At 40.3% G+C, this 17,623-nt stretch overlaps 1 protein-coding gene across 6 annotated transcripts in view; it reads left to right on the forward strand.

Annotated features, from left to right (window-relative positions):
* fam13b (family with sequence similarity 13 member B) overlaps window positions 1-17,623 on the forward strand; it is a 69,063-nt gene that overhangs the window by 28,453 nt on the left and 22,987 nt on the right. For all 6 annotated transcript variants that reach the window (XM_030739338.1, XM_030739343.1, XM_030739341.1 and 3 more), the window contains exons 5-7: window positions 820-997; window positions 1,486-1,630; window positions 9,828-9,955. In XM_030739338.1, coding sequence (XP_030595198.1) covers window positions 820-997; window positions 1,486-1,630; window positions 9,828-9,955 — 451 coding nt within the window. The remainder of the gene's footprint in view (window positions 1-819; window positions 998-1,485; window positions 1,631-9,827; window positions 9,956-17,623) is intronic.

Here is a 17,623-nt window from a genome sequence, read left to right on the forward strand (position 1 = left end):
AGAGCTATGTTGTCTGGGGGCTTGTCCCCCTGGTAGGGTCTCCCATGGCAAACTGGTCCTGGGTGAGGGTCCAGACAAAGAGCGGTTCAGAAGACCCTTATGAGTGAAAAAACAAGGGAACAGTTTACCCTGCCCGGGATAGGGTTACCGGGGCCCCACCCTGGAGCCAGGCCTGGGGAGGGAGCTCGAGGGAGTCTTCATGTCATGCCATTTATATCTCAGTCTGTTGTATTCTATAATGGCACCACCACACTACATAAAGGATTACCTTTTTTGCACTATGTAATGTCACCCTTTGTTTTACCTAGTTTCACCTCTCACAGTGAGGACTGAGTCTGTGTGCAGTTTCTCTTGATAAGATTTATTAGGCTATCTGTGAAGGACCCGATAACCCATAATTCACCCGGCATTATCATCAGTTATGAGAATGGACTCTATAAGCAACACAGACAGCATCATATTCTGAATTATAAGCCCACACCCTTTTTCAGTGAAAATAAAATGTAGGGTGGAGCAGTGGTTAGCATTGGTGTCTCATAGAAAGAAGGACTTCCTGTTTCTCCCTGAGTACTTTGAGCTTCCACAGTCCAAAGACATGCGCATTAGGTTATTTGGTGACTCTGAATCAGCCATAGGTGTGAATCCTCTTAGCCTTGTGATGGACTGGTGACCTGTCCAGGGGCTACCCCACCTCTCACCTAATGGATTGGCTCCAGGCCCGGTGATGGTGACCCCCCTTTTGGAAGTTATTAAGGAAACAAATGAGTGGATGTTGCCTGCAGTGATGAGATCTTGTTTTCTGTTCCTTACCATTCTTAGATTACGACAACGAAGAAGAGCTGTGTAGAAATTTGAAGTATCTGCTTCAGCAGCTTCCCCAGTTGAATTACGGTCTGTTGCGTTTCCTGTGCCGTTTCCTGGCCAGCGTGGCATCACTTCAGCAGAAGAGCTGGAACGTCGGGGCACTAGCTGCCGTCTTCGGACCAGACATTTTCCAGTAAGCTTCCTCTACAGTTATTTAACAATTGTGATTCCTAATCATGATCATTGTACACATAGTCCCAACTTCAGCTACCAAATCTATCTTACAAATATTTAATTTTAAGTTAATGAAGATGATGTGACTCTGCCAATTTACAGTATATTCAAATTTACAGTATCAGAACTGGTATTCTAATTGTTGCTACTGTATCAAAAAGCTTTATTGTTACATCGTCAGTAGCTGTAAAATCACTGGAAGGAAACTGATGAAGACATACACCACACCACATTTAATGCAGCCACAGAATGAAGTGACAGCTGAATGTCCATACAAAAAAAAAAAAATATAAAAGAAATATTTATTTTTGGCACTTGCAGGAACATACTTAAGCACAGAAGCTAAAAAAAAAAAGAGGGGAGTTTATTATGCTACACTAAGTACTGAATTCTCATGGGAAGCAGTGTGCAGCCAACTCAAACTCTTCTGTCATTTTCCATCTTCAGTCTGTCAACAGAAGGAGAGGACCTTCGGGACCAGGAGTCTGTCAGCAGAGTCCTGGCTGAGCTGCTGGACAATCAGGAGGGCCTGTTTGACTCAGAGGACGACGACGTCTCCACCACCAACGACTACAGCTCCATCAATGAACAGGTTTGACCCATCTCATTTACATCACACCTCTTCATCTTCTCGATGTGACTGTTTCTGTCTTTGCATACTGTAAATCATTATCCAAAAATATGAAAATAGTTCACATACCACACTTTTTTACACTTGCTTTTGCAAAGATTTATGATTTTATTAGTGACCCTTAGGGTCAGACTATGAATAGGGAAGATGGTGGAAATATTGTTTCTGCTGTCTTAGCAAAACATTTTATCACAGTCCACAGACGGGGCTGTCTGTTTTTAAGCTTACTCGTTAATGCAGTTTTTGGTCTTTTCAGCCCACACATCTCTTTCCTCCTGCTGTAACAGATTATTTCCCCTCTGGGATCAATAAAGTGTTCTTTATCTATTTTTGTTCAGCTGGCCTCCCATAGGGGGTCTTCGTAGCTTTGCTTTCATCCGTACATAAACACAGTCTGTAAATCTAGAGATTGATGTTGACTTTTAACCTGTGATATATTAACCAGAAACTTGCAAAAAATAAAAGCAACTACAAAGTACAGAAAATCAAAAACAAGACAGTCTACAGATTTTTGTCAATTTATTTGCAATTTTGTGAGGAAAAAAAAAATTTTCCATTAACCCTTATGTATTAACAAAAATGTCCTTTTACAAAAGCTGTTAGATTCTTTGTCTTCCTCCTCTTTGTTTCTTCTTCGTCTCTGGTGGCATTTGGCTGTAGAATGTGGCATTTAGCTCTGCCAGGGTCAGAGGGGAAATTTTTTCAGGGCTGACGCACAGAGAAAGCAGTCAAATCCTGTGAAATGAAGAAATTTATAAATGCTACCCAACTGCCTAAACGAATTTAAAAAGGCATGACGTGATCGCTCTACCTTTTTCCTTCTCCAAGAATTTGTTTTGCGGTAACAAGCATGTTCTGTCTTGGATTGAATTCTTCATTTTTAGAAATCATTAACGTTTTATTGTTAGCACCACCAGCAGTACAGTAGATTTAATAAATGATCAGCCTTAAAAGTTGCCATGAGAATAACCTTTCTGCTTTGTTTTGACTCCAGTGATAGTCACGACACTGGACACTACTTTTGGATACACATTTACAGAGTTTAAATGACTTATTTCCCGTGATAACAACCAGAGAGACTCCAATGGGAGTTATTAATTAGCTGGTAGATCAGACTGAAGTTGTTCTGTAAAGGAATGGAAATAATACTGATATTCAGCTGCACCCTCTTGGTAATGTACTGTAAGCAGGGTTATAAGGAAAACTGCAGCATTATCTTTTGTAAGCAGCATCTTTCTCAGACTAATTTAGAAGAACCACATCCAAGGATACTGGCACACCCGTGCATACTTTACATTTAAAAGAATGTACTTTTATAACAACACCTGAGTGTAAAGCAAACATTTTCCTCTGCTTTCAAAGAGCACACGGTACAAAGAAAGGCATAGTTAACCTTTAACTGTACAGTGGCCTTGTGCTTTTATGGGATAACAAAAACACAATAATAAAGCGGCAACTCCTGATCGGTATCTCCCATGCCATGCTACTTTAATTTAGTAGTACGTTGTTAAACGCAGCGGGGAGGCTGTCAAGATAACCTAAAAATGTTGGAGTGAAAGGGCAGCCTGTCGTTTTGAAAGACTGACCAGAAATTAAAAAAAAAAAAAAGAAAGTTGCTTTATATCTACATGAAGTCACCTATTCAAAATGTTTCAACTGCTTGCTTTGTTAGCTCCCCTCTCCTTATCTTTAATTATGTTCATGGAGTTTTTGCTTCTATTTTAGTGTGCTCTTAACTGAACCTTGCAGGAAACTTTGCTTGCCTTGTAATATTGAGTCCTTGGAGTTATTAATGCCAAATCCTTCCTTTGTTCAAGAAATAAAAAAAAAATCTAACCTCTTCAAAGGCTCTGCTTTGTAAGAGAAGGCTAATTGGATTGAATTTGAGCTCAGAACAATAACAAAATAAAGCACAAATTCTTTTATATCTTTCTCTTTTTTGTTTTTTTTTCCCCTCAGTCTCCAATTGTCCTCAGTTTTATTGTCTGATTTGTCAGATGAATGAGAATATAATATTTCCGGGGGTTAAGTATAGACATCTGTGTGCTGATCCATCTGTCTTATGTAACAGAGAGGGCAAAAAAAAAAAAGAAAAAGTGGGTGGTTTAAAGATGGAGAGAAAGCAGTCAGGAAGATAGGGGAGAAATGACAAGAGTGCAGAGGGAAAAGAGGAAGAACTGATGGGAAAGAGAAAGGGTGGTGAGACAGGGGAGGAGGACAAGAAAAGAAGCTGGTGATGATGTAACCATGTAACTCACACCTCCAGACTCTGCACTACACTGGGGATGACTCTCATGAAGGGGATTATCTCCCACACACACCTGCTTTCACACAGGAGACCTTGAATCAAGCCTGCTTACAGACTAAAGAACAAGTTAAAAATGCTGCGTTGAGCCTAGCCAGCACAAATAAAATGAACAAATTCATCTTAAGAAATGGAGAGACGTTGTAAAAGCAGCTCAACAGAGACGCACATGAAAGATAGAGCGAGTGAAAAAGCAGACAGGAAAAACAGGTGTTTCGTAGCGTTTGTGCTTAACAATATAAAGCTGGATTTGAACTTGTTTAGTGCACAATAGGAGTCAGCTGAATTACTGTTAAGGTGAGAAGGGTGTGTCCAAGCTTGTGAGTGCACTAGCAAATTTGTTTTTTGATTTACATTTCTTCATTTCAGGGTTTCTGCCTGGAGTGTGGGAGAAAAATACTACATGTATTCTCTCTGATTGGTTTGTTAGGGATAAGAGTATAAAGTTTAATCTTTTCTATGCATTCACTACAGTGACATTTTTGGTGTAGCTTAGCACAAAAGCTGGACTGTTTGAGAGTCTGTTTTGATTCCTCAGCCCACATTTTCTTTGGATGCACACCAGCTTGAAAATATATAGCTCAAATCAACCACAATCCTGTGGCATTAAAATTCTGTTCTGACTCATACCTTTTAGAAAAAGAGTCACACTGCAGTATTATGAATATAAAAAGTGTGCACACTGTTCCATCTTAATAATAATATCTGTGATTTCATGTGGCTCGTAGGCTTGAAGTCCTTTTGACCACTAAACCTCAGATGTCCTCTTTTTGAGCTCTTTCCTTGTTGCATAATTGTTCTGTTTCATGTCTGATTAAGGCCCCAAATCGCTTAGTACATCCCCTGTGCCCACATTGGACATAAGTTAGGGCTTCAGAAACATACATTTTATAATCCAATTGTTAGGCAGCTTGTGAGGAAACTGAGAGCATTGTTCAGAATTTCTTTTATTACTTTTCTACTCCCTGCTGCAGTGCTGTACACCCCTTTCATGCATCAGCTGTCATTTTGCATCGTTGAAAGCATAAACATGTTGTTATTGTAAATGTCCTGTCATGTCTGAGGAAGGCATGAAGAATATTATTTAATTTATACCTGTGTGTGTGTGTGTGAATTATAATTTTAAAACCTAGATGAACCCGAATTATGTGAAAAGACCTGCCTGTCTCTTAATGGAAGCACAGGAGCAGTGGGATCTTTGAACAGTTACTCCAGTTGGGTGGATGTAGTGAATTCATAAATGTCACGGTGTTCAGCAGCAGGGAACGGCCTGTTCAGGTTGGAGGACACACACTTGCATGAACCTCTGACACTAGTGATAAATTATTGCACAGTAACCTATTTAAGTTGGAATGTGTAGTTATTTAAGGAGGAGGTGATGGCCTAGTCGGATGGCAGAGGAGATTTATAATAACTGTGCAGGTAGATATAGTATGAATACACAAACACCTATACATTTTTCAGTAACTTCTTAGAAATACACAGCTACATCCTTGATTTATTTACTTTGAGCTCTAGATCACACAGCCCACTCGCTGCAGGAACATTAGGCCAGAGGGCTGTTCTCCAGTGGTACTGTTGGAAGTAAACAGTGCAGTCTTACAAGCAAGAATGAGCAATAAAGCACTGATAAGAGATGAAATTGAACAGTTTGGACCTTCACATTTCCAGCACCTAAAAAAAAAAAAAAGTCCACTTGGCAGTGTAGCTTCCTCTCCGCAATTGGATAAATCTGAAAATCTGAAAATGAGAAAGAGCAGTTTGTCATCTTTGTTTTCTTTCATCTCAAACAGTAACAATCGCTGGCGGCATACAAATGACCCCCCTGAACAACATAAATGTAGGCCACAGTTTGGGATCAGTAATGCCATCCCAGTCATTTGCCATTGTTCTGTGTTCTTGGCCCACAAACAGTACAACAGCCAAGCTAATGATGTCAGGGCGGCTTGTTCTCCATCCTGAAACTCTGGACCAGGCCGCTAAACAAGGGCCAGTGTCGTGACCTTTTGTTCCAGGGTGTTCTCTCCCTTGTCTTTTCACACACTCAGCCCAACACACACACACACACACCATACAGAGATGCACTTGTGTGTCATCATTGGCACTTAATGTCTAAAGGCTCCTGTTTTTAAACACTGATTTGTCAAGTTAGCATGCTTAACATTTTCCACAGCCCCAAATAGGAGGATAATACTGTGTATCCAACCCCATGAATGACCAGGCAAGGTCATCTTGACACAGGGATTTAACTTCTCTGATCCTCTAATATTGTTATGTCACCTCAAAGGCTTTCTGATAACTTACTCAGCACATTGTTGATCATGTTCATAACCCCGTTTATGCCATTTGAATGAACACGTCTAGCCCAGGGGGAAGTTATACAATCAAGATTCATTATATCGACAGCTGCATGTTAATGTGGATATACAGGGGCTTTGTAGTTAAAGCATATCCACACTGATTTTTCACGTCAACAACCAGTAGCCTTGACAGAATATGCTTCTGTTAAATGCTGTTTAATCAAAGGTCATGTTCACTGAATTCAATATGAATATTACCAATAATTTTTAGTTAGTTTTACGTGACTTTAATGTTAATGTTCAATAAATATTTTGAAAATGTTGGTTGTTGCAAAATGAGCTTTTCACTGTTTCTTATTTCAAATAATGAGGGCAGCATATATGCAAGTAAGTAATTCCTGTGAGTCAAAAGCTCAGAGTTCGGGCTGGTGTAAATGCTTGGTTTCAGAGTGGGTTTTTTTTCCTACTGTTGGATCTGTATGATGTCAGTTAGAGGGGGTATGTCAGGCATAAAGCTCTGGATGTGACCACAGCAGCCCCACCCAGCTGTTATTCAAACCTTGTGTTTACAAAGTGTAGAAAATAGAGATGCTCCTGCAGACTAATTTCTTAGTCGACTAAAAGAGGAAAAGAAATTTAATACTGCATTAGTCTTATATAGTGCTTTTCTAGACACCCAAAGACGCTTTACAATTTCATGCACACTTCAATCATACCTGGTGGTGGTAAGCTACTAATGTAGCCACAGCTGCCCTGGGGCAGTCTGACAGAGGCATGGCTGCCAATTTGCGCCTACGGTCCCTCCGACCACCACCAAACACACAACCACATTCACACTGTGGGTTAAGTGTCTTGCCCAGGGAGACAATGACAGCTCAGACGGGGACTCGAACCAGCAACCCTCCGGTTGCAAGGTGAGCACCTGCCCACTGCGCCACCCACCCAATTTAGACCAACCAACTAGTCTAAAACTAAAAAATACTAGGACAAGAACAAAGTTCCCTTAAAGGGAGATGAGCTAAAACAGCTCGTTTTAGACAGAGGTTTAGCTTAGTTGTCACTCATGAGAAGCAATTCTAGAAAAGTCTGAGTGTATATGGAGCTGGAAATGAACAGTCTCCTGTCAACATCAACACGAGTTCCTGCTTAGCTTTATAGCTCTTGTAAAATGGCAGCATCGGACTGCACCTTTTTTTTAATGTGTATTAATAGCAAAGGGTACTTTAGAGGTTCAGGAGATTTGTAATTATCTGTCAGGTATCCATATAATTTAATCAGTATTTTACACGCACCTACACGTACAGATAAATATCAGAGCGTGACTGAGGTTAGCCACATGCCAGCATAAAGGATATTTTCATTTCGTAATTGAAGCTCTGTCATTGAGAAGAGGAAAAAACTGAGACTGAAGCTGCCTAAAAATCTAAGTTCTTAACTCAGTCTCCCTCTCTCTCTCTCACTCACACACACACGCACGCACACACACACATGCACTCTTCAGGGAATCTTGTGAGTCATCCTCTTAGATCTGCTCATATGACGAAGCAAGAATTTCCCAACAGCCAATCAGGGCTTTTTTTAACAGAGGTGTTTCCATAGCGACAGTACAGTGACAGGAGCAGATGGGGTTGCTGCTGAGAAGAGTAAAGGAGAGAGGCAAAGGAAGGGGAAAACTGAGTGGAAAGGACAAACTGAGTGATGTTGGGGAAAAAACCTCATGATCGTGAATCCGGTTTGACCTTTTAACCCATGTTTCTTTCAGGGTTTTTTGCAGTTAAGGTTCAACTTGTGCACCAACTAATGAATTGTGAGTAAGGTGCAACCTGAATAACCGAGAGGAAGTCCAGCTGATGATTTTAAACACACACGCACAAACAAATCTCTTTCTAAAAGTCTCATATGAACAACAGAAATCACTGAGCTGGAACATCAAGTGCAGCTCACGGATTTCTGTTTGTGTCTTGTTCACATGCTGTCAGCTACCAGAATGATGATGAGTTATTTCTGTCAACATATTTACTCCGCCCTCCCACCCGCTCTCCTAGATCTATCTCCTTCCATTCTCGCTTTCCTTCTTTTAACTGGCAAATGCATTTCTTTTTACATTATTTCTGCCTTCAAACTAGAGCTACTGAAAAAGAATCTCAATAGTTTGCTGTCAAATTTAGATTGCACTAGAAGCACGCGGTATCAGCCTGTTTCTTCCATCATCCTGTTTCTTCTCACACTGTAGATTCAAAAATCAAAGAGACACTTTGGTTTTCATTGTTATCTTTCTCTGCCTTTAAGCTTTAGTTTCCCTGAATATGTTGCTTATGCCGACCGTTCTTAGAATTCTCCTTTTTTATATATATGTTCTTCACCTACATAAGACGTGTGCTCTGTGTGAGTCGGAGGAACAACGAGACAGCGAGTTTTCATTCTGGGAGTGTGTTGTGTCTTCAGTTTTTGGCTGTGAAACATGGTTTTCACAGAGTTTGTGTGATATGGTTAAATTAACATCCAGAGACTACTTTAGACTGTGTAAGGGGGGGAAAAGTGCAACTGCAGTTAGATTTAACTGCTTCTGGTAGTTATTTTTGTTTATTAATAGTAATCACTTTTTGACCAACTGTGTGCTCAGTCTGTCCACAGCAGGTGGATTTAGTTTGACATATTTAAATAAGGTTGAATATTTATTTTCATTTTATGTCAAACAGCAAAGTTTCATATACTGGTGGGCCTGTTTTTCCTTTTTCCAGTTTGTAATGTGACTATCCTACATGGGTACATTGCTAAGTCAACATGAAATTGATATATCCTCAAGCCCCGTTTTAAACACTCCTTCCCATCCCTCTTACTTCTCTCATCCCCGCTTCATCCCCTCCATCTGTCCTTCAATGAAATGTTTTTTTTTTATTCAGTTTCTATCTCCTTGCTGAACTCTACATCTGTGCTGTCAGTGTGTTACTCATTAGCGTCATCTATATTTAGATGGAACAAACTGTAATATCTTGACTCTGTCTTGAAAACACAGGAGTATCCACAGCTTTATATAAAATGCTTTCCTTTCTGCATACTCTGTATACAGCCGTTTATGTTTAGACACTGAAAGTCACAATAATGTTGAAAGAGAATTATGAATGTAAAGTCATATACAGTAATACTTTCAAACTGAGTCTGGCAGAAAGGACTGTTTTCCCATAGCTGAGGGAATAGTCTTCCAAATCAGAGATATGGTCACATGAGCGTGATTTTTGTTAATGCAGCTAACTGTAAATCTGGCAGAGACACTGGTCCTCTTCATTGGACTCTCTCATGAGGCTGGTAAATGTCAGTGTGTGTATTTCCTCTCTGAATGAGAAACAGATAAATAAAGTGATGTTTCATGTAACTACCTGAAAATTTTATTGCAAAATAAACATGAATCGTATTACCCTTTAAGAAACCGCTTAGGTAAGCATTTCCGGGTTATATTAAACCAGCACGAGCACATGTGGACTGTGCTTATCTCTGCTGTACCTTTCTGTCCTGTAACGTAATGATGTTTTTAAATCTGTTACTCTGTCTGCAGATCACAGAGCTGTTGGATGATGAGAAGTGTGAGGCAGAATGTGAAGAGTTGCCTCAGGACGGGGAGGACGGGCCTGCCACCTCCGACTCACCGCAGCGCACGCACGCTAACGACGACCCCGCAGCCAGGTGCGACGTCACAGCTCTGTCTGATTTTTGTTATTAGATAAGATGATGTGTCAGAATCATATTAAGAAGAGGGTACGACATGTGACAAAGGTCCCAGATTGGATTTAAAAACCTAGATGTTCCAGTTCTGTGTTATTCATTGATAGCCCTTCAGGCCAACCAGCAATGCAGTAACTTTATCAGCTGCTTGTCTCAGTCTGATTTACAGGGCTGTTGTTTGGTGTCTAATAGACTCGCAGTGTTCATTTTTTGAGTGATCTTTTTCAAACATTTTGTGCCCACGGTAAAGCCAGAGGGCAAGCCAGAATTTCAAGACACACCTGCATGCCAGCGTGCAGAAAATTGTTTGTATGTCACGTGAAATAGCAGTTCTTCCTTTAATTATATACTGTCAGAAGCAGGCACTTTTTATATCACATTTGCAGCATCTGGACTGTGACACCTACAGTTTAGCTGCTGCTTGCTCCACACAGGATAGCAATCTGTTTTACCTCCTCACTGTCACTCAGACTCTTTTGATGTGCACTGATAGAGAAAATTTAGTTTTTGTGCAGGTGCATTGCATGCCCTAGACTATATCTATTGTTTTTAGCTTAGTGTATGCTTCTGAAGTGAAGTAGAGGATATGTGGCTTGTGCTACAGTCCAATTTCAGCCCAGTGTGTGCATATTTAACAGTGTTTCATCGTATATGAAGTCACTGAGCAAAGATCAAGTTGGGGTGTGAGTGTGTGTGTCTGCATCTTTGGTATCTGAGTGGTTTAGGAGTTAATGTTTGTGGTTTAACACAAAATGTTTCATGTGATTGTGTTTATATTTGTGTGTGCTTTATTAGAGAGGGATTTAAGGTGGCAGCTATTGTACAATGGTGCACTCACTGCCAGTGAAGGGGTTGGGGGGGTAGGGGAATTATATGCAGTAAATTATTTGAATCAAACAATGCTGGTCAGTTGGTTTTGATCTTTAAGTCACATGGGATTGATAGAGTTGGTATTAAATCTCTCTTATCCATGGCTAGCCTGCAGCCATCATCCCTTTGACCTTGTTTAACCTTTTGTCTCGTCTGGAGGGATTATTGTGGTATTTGGAGACCGTGGAGCATCCAAGCTACCCCACAACGAGCGAATCCATCTACAGTTGGGTTTTTGTTTGTTTGTTTGTTTTTTAATGCTTAATTCTATTTAGTTTAGATCCAGATCTAATCATGTGAAATTTAAAAAATATTCAACTATGTCTCAGTCCTGCTTTTATTTTATTTTATTTTTTTTGTTTTTTTACGTTGTCAAAATCTGCATTTACACATAAATGTATAAATGTTTATAATTTGATCTATATGGATGGTAGTGGTTATTATAGGATGGTTATTTATTTATTTATTTATAAGGTTTTCTACCAGTATCCCTACCACGTTTTTTGGAAGCAAGCTGGCAATGCTTATTGCACTTACAGTCAAGTCTATTAATTTCAAAAGCATGCTTGATCCAGAGCCAGTCCTGACCTCTCTGGGGCCTTAGCAAAGTTCTGCCAAGGGATCTTCCTGGCAGATCCGTGAGCCATTTTAACCGTTTACTATTGCCACACAGTTACACAAGGCACCCCAGTGATCCCACTACAATCCTAACTCCCTAAAAACAGTAAGGATAAGCACTCTGGGGCACAACAACATGAGGTGTAGACAATAAACAGTATTTATCAAATGGTATCATTTCTATAGAGTTGTTAGATAGGAAATAGAAAATGTTAAGCATAAGAACACGTGTCGCTGGCAGGCAGGCACAACGCAGACAGACAAACAGATGCTCCACAGACAGGCTCGAGATATGTGGTGCAGGCTGCCACATCAACCTAACCTTACTTTTCTAATTTTCAGTTAAAATACACAAAAAGCTTTTTTGCTGAAAATCAGTTGGGGTTTGTTTTTTGTTTTTTTTGTGTGTGTATGTGTGTTCAAAACTGTTTTGAGTTGCGCTTGCTGTTCCATATGTATATCCCATACTTTTTGACAAGGCTCCAAAAAAGAAAGTTCGCATCTACTGATTCAGCTTTAACTGTGGCTGAGTTGTTTGTCTAGACTTGACAGACGGGGAAGGCTGTCCTCTGTGGCTGTTGCTGTGCTCTCTTAATAGACTCTGACGGCTAACACACACACCTTACATTCTGACAGCCTCTACTCATTTCAGATCTATATATATTCCCTGGTATTTTTTTTTCTGATCTCTCTTCTTATCCCATCCCTACTTCTCTGCCCTTGCTTGTGGTCTCTGTTTGTGGGTGGAAAGTATTTTTCATGGGGCCACTGAAATACTCTGGCAGCCTGAGGAGCATCACCCTTCAAAAGCACGCTTGGCCTCGCTAAGGAGGCTAAGGGCAGGAGGACAGTGATGGATTAATGGAGGGAATGGAGAATCAGACGGCTAAAAGAGCCATGAGGGAGTAAAGAACTGGAAAGTGTCGGTACTTGTGAACGATTTATCGATTTTCAATCTGAGTGATAATGCAATAACAGACATCAGGAGGAAAAATGTCAGCCAGACAAAAGAATTTAAACACATTAGCAAAGTCTTGTCTTCAATTTTATCTGTGAATACAAGTCAGCCTCCATTTTTCTTTGTGCGACCAATATACCAGCCTAGCATGACTGACCTGTGTACCTTCTTGTGTAGTAGATAACCATCTGTGTACTTCTTAAAATCCCTTGATACGAGCACACTCACACATGAGATTACTGTGACAGTGGAAATGATTTATATATTCCAGTGAGGCACCACACCATGCTAGAAAGCTCTATTCCTTCTGTTTGTGCTAACAATTTGCATGTGCACACACACCACCTGACACAGATAGCTATCTATCTTTTTTATCCAATTCAGGGTTGCTATCCCAGCTGTCTTAGGGCGAGTTGCAGGGCTGACAGAGAGAGACAGACAACCATTCGCACCTATGGGCAGTTTAGAATCACCACTTAGCGAACCCATGCAGACACGAGGAGAACATGCAGGAGGAGATTGGAAAAAAATTACGTTGGTTGTGTTTTCTGCATCATTTCATGACATGTTTGATTGGTCCAAAAACATCTCCATACTGACCAGGAAAGGTGCCATGCATAGCCACCATTTTGGACCAACAGCCATAGATTTTACCACATTTCTCTCACAATTCTGCCAGTAAGACCAACATTGCACAGTGTAAAAGGGGCTTTAAAGTCTCTATGAACAGAAAAGAGACAAAAACAATGCTTTGTTTTCTATCCTCACCCAGAGCTGAAAGCTTGTGATAGCACCATCTATGGCATATGCTGAAAGAAACCCATCATATATATAAAAAGGAGAGATTATTTTTCATTTCAAACCATCCCGTTTTTGTTTTTCAAAAACAAAAAAAGGTAATTGCAGGAGTTTTTGTGTTCAGATCCAACACATAATTAGCTACGCTTTCCAGGGCTTTCCTGCTACCTGGTGCATACTGATATTGTAAATCTGCTCTACACTTTCTCTCTGCTCTGTACTCTACCTCCATGAATTCCATTAATATTGATCCTTCAGTACATAGGAACGTGTTGCCCCTGTTCTCCTTTTGGTTTTCCTTTAGTGTTGTCACTTGTGCCCTATCCCACACTTTACAGTAAGTAACTTTACAGCAACTGTGTGTGTTTTTTCATCATTTGGGATACACAGCACCACCCAACACTGGCGTAGTTTGTTTTCTTCAGCGGGAGAGGTATTTCGAAACCAAGAGGTCTGGAAAATGGAAGGTACTGGATCAGTGAGTCAGGGAAGTGAAAAAGAAATGAGAAACATAAACAAAATCCACACTGCCTGGAGCATGTTGGACAGTGCTTAGGTTGTAGCTCTTTAAATTAAAGGGAACTAAACTGTCTTTATAGTAAATTTATAGAAAGCTTTACCTGCACTCAGAGTACCGTAATGAGTTGCTGTCAATTCCAGTCTCTGTGTGTCTGTTTCACTGTGACACTCATGGAGCAGAGATTAGAGGAAATAGGAAAAGATAACACAAGCCTTTAGCTTGACTTTCCTATCAAACACCCGAAGGAGAAATCGCACAGGCACCGCAGCACTGCAACATGTCATAGACGTGTGTCAAGTGGCAAAATTAGGGGCCACGTGTCACCTGGACAACACTGAGCAGCCTCTCTGTGTGGGACAAGAATATAACATGGATGAGTTGAACATGCAAACATTAGCTTAAAATCTCACGTGGATCCACTCTTTAAATGTTGATTTCTTAGCTTTAGAGCTGGCCTGTAGAGCTACGCCTTACAAGTTGAGATCTTTTTTTTGCTGTTGTCTTTGTAATGTCACTCCACTCCACTCCACTCCTCATCCACAGGCCTCTGCAAAAAGTTAGGAGATATCTCTGCTGGGAGTAGAGAGAAGCTGCTACAGGAACCTGTGAAGTGTTCTCACAGTAGTGTGAAGTGTCGTGACCATCGCACATCTGGCCACCGCAGGGTTTCTAGTTGTAGATAGAAAACATTAGAAGCTACTGTTTTGGCACATGCCATTCAGCAACACTGTGTTTCTGGCCTTAATTACGTGTTGCTACATCACTGCATTAAGTTGATGGGATTGGTTTCTTATGGCTTGCTGAATCGTGTTCCTGAGACTCATTGGTCAGTACAATTAAGCCCATCAATACCGTTCAAACAGGTCCCCACTAGCTCGTCCCTTCTGATTCACTTTCTGCTCCCTTCACCCTTTATTTCCAGACTGTGTTAAAGGCCTTGGCACCAGCATTGGGCACAGTGTTTAAAATTATATAGCAGCTGACCCAAATAGTACCACTCATCGACATGTGCTATCAGTGCTCATCCACAGTTCTGGAACAGCTGTTCTATCAGGCTTTCCGGAGACTGCTCACGTTTTTAAATCCACAATAGATAAAATAGTTATTCTGATTGGCACCGAAGCCTCTTTGTCAACATGGAGCCCCTGTTGTGGCTTTGTGTTATTAATAGAGGATAAAATTTTAGTTTAGAGGTCAGCAAAGCCAGCAGTAATACCAGGCAGGCTGAAAGTCAAAGTAGTGTTAATGATTCATGATGACAGCTTCATAACATTTACACATTCTTGTCCTCTGTTTTTTCCTTTGAGGAATTTTGGGAAGGTTAAGTTTAGACAGGTGTATCCCAGATGGAAATAACAAAATTCAAAGTCAAACCCTTTAGGAAGCTTGGAGTAAGCAGGGTTTTTAAACACCATTGAGCTGATTTGGTGTATTGCATCAGTTCTAATTCATGAAAAAGGACATTTCATATATACGTGCCTCACATTTACAGTCAGTGGTTGATCAGTTGCACAAGTTGCATTAAATTGTGAGTCCAAGGTCTTCACATTGATTGTTACAATTATATGAAATAATAGCAAATCCTCACATTTACAGGTTTTTAAGTAATTTATAAAAAACAAATTCTTGTAGTTGTCTTTACTAATTGAAAAACTACCTAACAGTATTAAAACAGGCCTGATATATTGAAACTGGCTACCAAAAAGTGTATACCAGGATTTATTGGGCAGTTTAAGGGCAGTTTCCTCCCTCTAAAAAAAAAAAAAAAAAAAAAAAGAAAAAATGGAGGAAAACAAGAATTTGGATCAGCATTGTTTTACTTGTATGTGAGGGTTAAATTTTGCTTGGACAGCCATGAATTTATCAACATTCAGTGTTCCTTCTGGAACCTTCCACAAGTTTCACCTTACAGTTCTTACAGAACAGAAGAAAAGGCGCACACTGAATGTAAACACACGGTGCTCATAGTCACGCTGAAGCTCCCAAATAGAAAATGCTTATTTTGTAAGTGTAGTTATTTTTCTAGGTATGCTTTGATAAACAGTGTGAGGAGGCCAAATCAGTGTTTAGTTGTTTTCTTTTTGTAAAATATTTACCTGTCCCTTTGTTAAGTACTGACTTTTATATATATATATATATGTAATGTGCTTTCAGTATTCATGTGTTTGCTCTTGTTTTTCTGCTGAGGTCATGCTTACTAAGCACCGTGTCTCTAAATCTCATGGGTGGTGATTTTTTTTTTTTTTTTTTCGGTCTATTGTTTTCTTTCTCTGTTCTTACCGTGAGATGGTAAAGCTCTCTGAAAACCTCAGACTTTAAAAACTATAAATAAATAAATAAATTTAACCACGATAATTATAGTTAAGTGAAACATAATTTAAAAACTAACAAAGTTTAAAGAAAAAAATACATTTTAGTTGACTGGGTTAAAAAAAAAAAAGGAAAATAGCTGGAAAAATTTGGGGGTCTTTAGAAATGTTAACTAAACACAATAAAGCCTTCCAGGAAAAAAAAGAAATTGATTTTTGTCAGTTTAGTTTGGCTGATCTTTCAGTGGATGTTTATTTGCTTCCTGTCAGATATACTTTTTCTTTACCGCCTCTCTTTTGAGGGTTCCCCAGACATTTCTTTAGGATTTCTAATTGAGGCTGCTCTCATTCAGTTTTACTTGCTTTGCCTGAGTCACGATTATCAGGGTTATTTATAGTCGATGAATAGTCAATGTCAGCACACTCATGGGAAATGGAGGTTCTTTCTTTCATACCCTTCTTCCCTCGTTTGTCTCTTCTTTCTTTCGCTGATATAAATATTTGTGCCTCTTTGTTTTGTCAGACCCTCCCTCTTTCTTAAACTCTTTCTGCCACTTGGTGGTCTGTATTTCCTAAATATTTTAATGCTTCTCCTTTGGGGGGAAAAAAAACTCAGGGTGTTATAAAAGACATCCTCTATGAGATGTCAGTTTCTGTGCATATTGTGTGTCTGTGTATGTGCGCGCCATTACAGAGTTCACTGGACTGACTGTAAACTGCTGAGTTCATAGTTGGCACTGAGTGGACCAAAAAAAATCAACCCTCTTTCTCAGTTTCTGCCTCAAGATTGGCCCACATAGCTCGTTCCCTCTTTACAATTGGCTCCCAAACTCAGCCCCTCCCATCCCATTGGTCCTCCCGGGGTTGTTGCCTGGTTACATCAGAAACTCATATATTTGAGCAGAGCTCTGGATGTTTACTGCAGCACTTTTGCAGACAGAGTGCAGAGTGAGGCAACCTCACTCACTCAGACACACACACAGAGACACACTCACACTCGTTCATACATTCAAGACACACACACACTGGTTCAGAGGACGCTACAGCATGCACCCTGCTGATACCCTGGCTCTGCTGCTAGACCTTCTTGTACTGACACTGACACCTCAAAGTGCTCAACTGGGATAACCTGTGAATACAAGGTTGATCTACAGACCTGCCAGATACTCAAAGAAGGAAGAAAAAACTGAGAGTTCAGGAAGAAGAAGCTTAACAGCTGGATACTGCTGCCACGGGAGATGTGTCAGTTGGTTAACAGGCAAAAAGAAGAGAAACACAGAGATCGTGCAGAGCTTGGCTAAAAGTCAAGCTCCCTTCTCAGACTGGACTTCAGTAACCTACAGGTTGGCTCGCTGAGTGCAGTGGAAAGAGGAGAAAGAAGATACACGACAGAGAAACTGACAGAACCACCTACAGGCTCGATCCAGTGGCATAAAAACCCCCAAACAAAACCAAAGTATAGATCGCAGTGAGAGAAGACACAGCTGGGAAAATGAGAATGGCCTGTGACATTCTGCTGCAGAGGTAAACATCAGGGATTATGTAACTCCTGTAGT

Source organism: Archocentrus centrarchus, chromosome 10, assembly GCF_007364275.1.
Source record: "Archocentrus centrarchus isolate MPI-CPG fArcCen1 chromosome 10, fArcCen1, whole genome shotgun sequence".
NCBI classification, from domain to species: domain Eukaryota; kingdom Metazoa; phylum Chordata; class Actinopteri; order Cichliformes; family Cichlidae; genus Archocentrus; species Archocentrus centrarchus.